The sequence below is a fragment of the Cryptomeria japonica genome, chromosome 10, assembly GCF_030272615.1.
Source record: "Cryptomeria japonica chromosome 10, Sugi_1.0, whole genome shotgun sequence".
NCBI classification, from domain to species: Eukaryota; Viridiplantae; Streptophyta; class Pinopsida; order Cupressales; family Cupressaceae; genus Cryptomeria; species Cryptomeria japonica.
In genome coordinates this window covers 767,200,013-767,208,592 of record NC_081414.1, presented here as the reverse complement: position 1 = coordinate 767,208,592, position 8,580 = coordinate 767,200,013, and the positions used below count along the sequence as shown (strand labels likewise).

The following is an 8,580-nucleotide window of genomic DNA, read 5'->3' as shown; positions in this document are numbered from 1 at the left end:
TCTTCTTCTTATGAGTGGTCAAACTGATCTCCTTAGTTTTATCAACACACATGAGGGATTCTACTCCTCTTCTTAGGTCTCGTCTATCCTTACCATATTTTAATCTACACAAATCAAAATTTCTTACATTGGACATCCCTTGGGTAAGGTATGCATTTTGTTCCCTATGCTATAATCCTAAGCTAACTTTCTTTGTTGGCTACCCTTTTGAATATTCATCTTTAGTTTCCTCATAGTCTCCATCAAATTAATCTTTAACATTATATACATCCTCTCTATACTAAAATTATTATTATTTAATTACACTTAAAGAACACTCTAGTAAATCTAGCATTTTCTTAATATCTATCTACAAGGGTCTCAACAAAATAAGCGATAGATTACTCATAGTCTCTTTCCCTTTCAAGATAACTAACAAAATTTTCAAACTTATCATCACACCATGCTTTATTACTTTTCCTCCAGTAGCCCTCAAAAGAGAAATCCCACTATTTGATGATGTTTGAACATCTTTGTCATTATCAAGCATAGGATGTTCAAGTTGTTCAAATGTGAAAGTACATTTCTTACCTATACTTCTAGGTTTCCTCCTACAAGTTTCTCAAATCGATTTCTTCTTTTGATTAGCATTATATAATGATCATCTCTCTTCCATTTAATAGATTTCAATTATAACTATATTTCTTTTACAATACAATCACAATCCTTTATAGGAAAAAAAATGGAAGAACAATAAGGAAATTGGATTTATCAATCACCATTCTTTAGTAGATCTATTCAGGTTACTCGCAAATGATAAAATATATTTTGACTCTATTTTCCTTGAGAGAATCACCAACTTATTGATAGGTTTTTGCATGTTAACTCCTAGCTCTAACATTTTTATCAAACTTTGAATGTTGTGAACAGAGTATTGCACTTGGAAGCTACCTATATTTTATTCAATGATTAAGAAAGGCTAACAAGAAAGCTTATTTTAGCCCCTTTTACAAGTTGAGCCCTATCACAATTCGTAGGGTGATCCAAAATATATTTTGAAGGATAAATAAATGAAGGATTGAAGAGAATTCCCATAATATTTGACTTTTTTTCTATAAGTGTGGTTGGTATATTTTATTGATTACTACCTCTTTCAATTTCCAAGTCTATTATTCAAGCAACTAGTTTATATGATGCAACTAAAGATAGGTTTTGACCACTAACTCATTGAGATATTTATATGAAAATATCTTAAGAAATATCATTAGAATGGTAAAATGTATTATGAAATAATCCTCTAATATTTTAATAGTCACAATATTTTGATAGGCCTAACAAAATTTCATAGTAGTGGGCTACACGTAATGGTTGGGAATATGAAACCAAAAATATATAAAGGGTTATTATTATAGTTTTTTAATCCTTTGATGAATGGAAATGGTTGGATTTCAGAGTTGACGAGTGCCAAATCTTGTAACAAAGTCAAATGGAAAGGACACACTACTAGGAATTTGAACCCTATCTCCCAAATGATTTTATTGCACTTGGCTCTATCTTGTGGAGCTTAAACCCTCAAATGACAGTCTTTCACAATAATATACCTCTACTTAATAATCCTAAATTAGTTTAACAATTTCACATGTGAAGTCTACAATATTTTTTCCTTTGCCATAATAGTGCACAAAAATTAAATAATTTTATAGCACTTCATGAACTTTGACTAACTTAAATTAACATAAAGAACAATAAATATGAATTCAAGAACTCCTTCTACTCCATTAAAATCTTAAATAATAAAGGAGATAAAATACATTGGAAGAAGAAAAATAATGTCATATTAGTTATTTATTTATTTTATAGATATTTACATTGGTTTTACAAAATTTAGATGAAATGAAATATCTTACTTAAATTTATTTAAATAGGTTATGATATAATTTTGAACCCAACCTAGTTCTCTATTGATGTCAAAAAACATATCCCTCTGCAATGAATATCAAAATCTATCACATAGAACTAGAATTGAGGTATGAAAAGTGTGTCTCAAAGAGTGTGTAGGGAGAAAACATATCATTGGCATGGCAACCTCTATCCCGTGACCTGATTTTTTCCCAAGATTCAAGAACATACCAGGTTCTTATAAAATCGATCCCCATAAATGTACAATTAAATTGACCATACAATGGCACCCAAATACGTAGTTATAAAGTTGGAAAAACCTATTAAACACATTACTAAATCATTCCAATTTAAATAGATAATATAATGTAATAATGAAACAGTTATAATAATAAAAATATTTATTGTCTTTCATTATATATTGTAAACATTTACAACTAATTATCTATTTGACCTATTAAGAATATGTATCAGATTTGAAATCAATATTCATATAATTTCATAATCAAGATAAAAGATGATAATATTTTTTTTAACTAATATAATGATTAAAAATATACTTACATAATAATGACAACTTTAAAAAGAACAAGAACGACCTAAATCATAAAGCTTGAATCTATTAGGCATAACAAATTCTTAATTTGAAAGGGTAAGACATAGATCTATTGATAAATGCAACCTAAACATAAATTTTAATCTTATGCCAATAGATAAAACAAAAATCTTAATTCTATGATTTTGCATGTTTGATGGTTCTTCATTAATTTTTTGTTGAATTTCATTGTAGATGTAGGGTTTAGTGGTTGGAGCTATAGGGTTTACAATAGGGTCACAATTTAGCATAGACAAAATGTATTATGAAACAATCCTCTAATATTTTAAAATGGATAGTATTTCAATAGGCTTAACAAAATTTCATACTATAAATAATGGTTTGGAAAATGAAACTATAAATAGACAAAAGGTTATTATTATTATGTCTTTTTAATCCTCTGATAAATGGAAATGGTTGGATTTCAGAGTTGACCAGTGCCTAAGTCAAATGCAAATGACACACTACTAGGAATTTGAACTCTATGGCCCTAATGTTTTTGCTACACTTGACTCTATCTTATGGAGATTAAACCCTCAAATGACACCCCTTCCGAATAATATACCTCTACTTAATGATTCTAAATTAGCTTAAGAATTTCACATGTTAAGTCTACAATATTTTTTTCTTTGGCATAATATTGCAAAAAAATAAAATAGCTTTATAACACTTCTTCTTGAACTTGAAATAACTTAAATTAACATAAAAAAAAAAAAATTATGAAATCTAGAATTCCTTGAACTTTATTAAATTCTTAAATAATAAAGAAGATAAAATACATTGCAAGAAGAAATCTATATTTATTTTCTTTATGGATATTTACACTAGTTTTACAAAAAATCAGATGGAGTAAAATATCTTGATTAAATTTATTTAAATAGGTTACAATGTATTTTATAGTCGTACTTATCCCCTATAATGGATATCAAAATCTATCACATAGATCTAGAATTATAGCATGAAAAGTGTGTTTGAAAGAATGTGTACAAGTGCAACCTAAATCAGAAGCTTGAACCTATTTGACAACAAAAACTTATTTTGATAGAGAAAAGGGTAAGACATGCAACCTAAACATAAATTTTAATCTTATGCCAATAGACAAAAACAAAAATCTTAATTCAAAAACGCCAAGAATTTAACTTCAATAAACAGTAATATCCATTTGACAAACTATTTAAAATCAATTAGATTATTTCAATTTGACAAATTATTTAAAATCAATTAGATTATTTCAATTTGACAAATTAAATAAAATCTATTAGATTATTTTTTACTTCTTCAAACTCAAATCCAAAAGTTTTCTGTCAACTGCCAACGGCAGCCTCCTGGTGCGGATGGTAAAGGATTTGAAAGAGGACAAGTTTCAGTCTACGCTACCAAGAAATGCTGCAGCGTGGATGTAATTCTGAGAGTACCATTGGTGTAAACGAGGATGTTGTGGATGATGGCCAGGTTGTAATAAAAACTGTGAATTTTTTTTAAAAATGTTTTGGATCATTTTTTTATGATTCATCATAAGGAAGAAGAACAGAATGATAGTTAGATCAAGTGAGATAAAATGGAGTAAATGAGGTTACTTTTAACATAGTAGAGGCTTGGATTAAGAGAGTAAGAGTTTATTTTGACCAGTCTGGACTGAATGGATGTGAACCCGCTAACTGAAAAATGCCCACTAACAAAAATATAGGCAGCATTTGGTACACCAACACAGATTTAGGTACAGGGATTTGAATCACAATGGAGAAGAAGATAGTGTTCAATGGGCTCATTTTTACTTGGTTGTCACTCTACAAATAAGATAATGAGTACAATGCCAAGCAAAACAAGTCAGGAAAAGGAAATGAACCAAGACAGTTGCTAACCATAAATTCCCTATGAATTTGAAATTGCGTTAAATTATTAGCTTTGCATACCAACCTGTTGAACAAAGGCAAAAGGACCTGTCAACTTATTTAATCCTTCTACCTATATATGCAGAGGGAGGGAGAGACACTCTCACATCTCGAGTCAGGAACAATTTTGGAAATGACTATTTAGCCAGTTTAAGTTGAGATCAGACTCTGAAAGCGGAACTATTGTGTTATTCTGGCAATGAGGATATTTTATGGCCGCCTCCTGTTGCCACTTTTGGCATTGTGGTTCTGTGTTCAAGTTGTTTCAGCGAAACATACCGTGATTACACGGCGCTACAATTTCAACGTCGGTTATATATTTCTATGGAATCGGTTGAATGTTTTATTGTTTATGAAAGCAGTAAACAATTTTATTCTATTTTTGTCAGGATCAGTCCTGATCAGATAGCCGTGATTGATTCTTTGTCGTAAATATGTACAGATCCAAATGACGAATGTGACCCGCCTTTGCACTACGAAAGCTCTCTTGACTGTGAACGGGCAATATCCAGGGCCTGCAATAGTTGCTCGAGAAGGAGATCGCGTGGTTATCAAAGTAACAAATAATGTTAAAAACAATGTTAGCATACATTGGTATCTCTTCTGCTCCCGCTGCTCAGTTATTTGATTAATAAAAATAGTACTATCATATGCTCATGAATTCCTTTAGTGGGTGCACCTAATGAATTCCTATGAATTACTCAGGCATGGAATTCGGCAGCTTAGATCTGGGTGGGCGGATGGTCCCGCTTACGTCACTCAGTGTCCAATTCAAACCGGGCAAAGTTATGCGTACAAATTTATTATCAAAAGGCAGAGAGGAACACTGTGGTGGCATGCCCACATCTCATGGTTGCGAGCGAGCATACATGGGGCCATTATCATCTATCCCAAAAAGAATGCTTCTTACCCATTCCCTCGCCCACACCAGGAAGTTCCTATTGTTTTTGGTATGACCTTCACTACTCGTTGATAATGTCATGTTGGCATTCTACATATTCCTAAATTTAAAATCAAAATAGTGTTGTTGATAATGTGTTGCAAATTGCAGGGGAGTGGTGGAATGCAGACACTGAGACTGTTATCAATCAGGCAATGCAAAGTGGTGCACAAGCTAATGTGTCAGATGCATATACCATCAACGGACTCCCTGGACTTATGTATAACTGCTCTACCAACGGTGAGGGACGGGTATTAAAGTGGATTAAACATAACCAGACTGGTCGCTATTGTTCATTTGTTTATGGGTAAATGTAAATGTAACAAAGGTTTCCTGTGTTGTGTAATGCAGATACATTCAGGCTCAAAGTGAACCCTGGGAAAACTTACCTACTACGTATAGTTAATGCTGCCCTTAATAGTGACCTATTTTTCGCGATAGCCAACCACACATTGACTGTGGTAGAAGCGGATGCTGTGTATGTCAAGCCTTTTCAAACCAATGTTATTCTCATCACTCCTGGTCAGACTACAAACGTCCTCTTGACAGCTATGTCTCAGCCACCCAATGCCACATTCCTCATGTTAGCAGGCCCTTTCGCTACGGGAACAGCAGCTTTTGATAACTCAAGCAGTGCTGGAGTGTTAGAGTATGTGACAGCAGCTAATTCATCCTCATCCTCTCTTGCTATGATGAAACCGACGCTTCCAGCCCCAAACGATACCTCCTTTGCCGCCAATTTTAGCCAAAAGATGAGAAGCTTGGGCAATCCGAAGTTTCCTGCAGCAGCTATCCCTCAGAAGGTGGATAAACAGTTCCTATTCACAGTGGGGTTGGGGCTAAATCCGTGTCCCCAAGGACAGACATGTCAAGGCCCCAACGGTACCAAATTTGCAGCCTCCATTAACAACATATCCTTCATTCTTCCCACCACCGCTCTTCTTCAAGCATACTACTTTAATCAGTCCAATGGAGTTTACAATAGTACTTTCCCTGACAATCCGCCATTTCCTTTCAACTACACCGGCACGCCGCCTAACAACACACAGACCCTCAACGACACCAGAGTCGAAGTGCTTCCCTTTAACACTAGTGTACAGCTAGTTCTGCAGGACACCAGCATTGTGACCTTCGAGAGCCATCCTCTGCATCTGCACGGCTTCAACTTCTTTATAGTTGGTCAGGGTATGGGAAACTACAATGCAAGCACTGACCCATCTAACTTTAATCTGGTGGATCCTCCCGAGAGAAACACAGTTGGAGTTCCCAGTGGAGGTTGGGTGGCTCTCAGATTCCTAGCTGATAATCCAGGTATTTACCTTCACTCACTCATTTAGGTAGTTCAATAATATTGTGCTTAATTACATATAAACCTAGCCAACCTAACCGAACGTATGTGTGCAATATAATTGCAGGAGTATGGTTTATGCATTGTCATCTCGAGCTGCATACCAGTTGGGGATTGAAGATGGCGTGGATTGTTTTAAATGGAAATGGGGGCAGATCTCAATCTCTTCTTCCTCCGCCCAAGGATCTGCCCTCCTGTTGATCACTTAACCTACAGAAGTCTTCAAATTCATCATGCAACGTGTGCTTAGTTTTCTAAATCTCACTGCTACCAATTTTGTGTCCGAAGAAGAAAGAGGATATATATGTATGTCTGTGTTCCCTAATATACAAGAAAAGAATGTGTGTGCCTGATTACTCAAACATGCCATATAAGTGGTACATCCAATAATAAGGGCCAACTTTGTAGTTTTTCAAAATGAAACAGTTTTAATTGATTTTTGCCCCATATTTGAATTTGAAGCTCTCTTCCTTTATGGTGCACTTATTTTTTACCCTGTGCATACTGAGACTGAATTATTTTTGTGAATATCTCATAAGTGGAGAGGATATAATTGTGGCGAAGATGGATAAATGGCCTTTTAAAATGATAAATAAAAGTTTTAAACCTTAATTGCAGGTAATTATGATTTGCTTTATATAAAATAAAAATTTAGACGCACCCTTCTTATAGAATTTTTTTCTATTTAAATTTTTTTTTTTTTCACAATTTCGTTTATATTAAGATGTATACTTTGTTCTAATGTATGAACTTCAGCAGTTTATATGATGAGTTTTTTAATAAGTATTAAACTATATCTGCTACTATTCAATTAAATTTTGGGATGGATTATAAACAATTGACAAATATCCTATAAACATCATATGATATTACAACTATCATGTCATCTTTCCTAAATTTAAGATCATCCTTTTTCATTTCATATCACCTTCTTTTTATTGAGGAATTTTTTCCACATTGAAGGAACTATTTGTGTGTAGCTGGATTATGAATCAGCTTGACATGCTGATACATTCTCTACATAGATGCAATGAAGGATCTCCCTAAATATAAACTTTTAGTGTAATTTTTTTTGTTTTACATTCATGGTCATTTTTTTAATCTTGTGCGTACATTTATACCTCTAAGTGTTTACGTTTCATATTTTGCTACATCTCATGCGAATTATGTATGGATAATGATTAAGTCAAATCCGTGAACAAAATAAATGGCATCCTTTTCAAACATAGAATGGTTTATCTTTTTTCAATATATTCTCTATGGGCACTAAGAGTTATATGAATCCTTAAAACCCTCACGTACTATCATGTTTGTTTAGGGAAAATGTGCATCTCATTTGTTATATCTCTTAATACATAATGTCAAATAGTATCATGAATTTAATTTTTTTTAAATTTAAAATTAGATGTTGATGTATACATCTTTGAAAATCAGGCATAAGGGTTGAATATGATTTAGCGATACTTTACAAATCATTTAATTTTTTAATTAAATTATACTTATTCCTTAACTCAAGTCAATAAATTGTTTTCAACTTGAAAACTCAATCAACAAAATATATTGTGGTATTAGTGGGCTGACCTACTTTCATCCATTTTGATATCTTATATGTCTCAATGCAGTTCTGATTTTTTAATTCATATTATGAACACACATTATCAAATTCTCCAAAATAAATCTAGTCTCAAAATGTGCAAGAATTGTAAAAAGGATAGATGAAACATTCATAAGAAAACTTTAATGCCATGGCAAGTGATGATTTAATTTTAGAGATTATGATTGTAGGTGTTTTAAATGGAAAAGTGATCCTAGATCAATACATCCATTAACCTAAGATCAATTAAAATTTTCTCATATAAAGTTAGATGTGTGTGAGTGGGCTTGACTTGCTATCTACAAGGAAGAGCCATATTTTCCTAGATTCACA

At 32.9% G+C, this 8,580-nt stretch overlaps 1 protein-coding gene across 1 annotated transcript; it reads left to right on the top strand.

The window, feature by feature from the left end:
* The first annotated feature begins 4,493 nt into the window (after window positions 1-4,493).
* On the top strand, window positions 4,494-7,090 carry LOC131027028 (laccase-4-like). The gene is made up of 6 exons (XM_057957024.2): window positions 4,494-4,672; window positions 4,808-4,959; window positions 5,071-5,315; window positions 5,417-5,545; window positions 5,657-6,616; window positions 6,721-7,090. The coding sequence occupies exons 1-6, from the start codon at window positions 4,565-4,567 to the stop codon at window positions 6,852-6,854; spliced, it is 1,728 nt and encodes a 575-aa protein (XP_057813007.2). The 5' UTR covers window positions 4,494-4,564; the 3' UTR covers window positions 6,855-7,090.
* The last annotated feature ends 1,490 nt before the right edge of the window (window positions 7,091-8,580 follow it).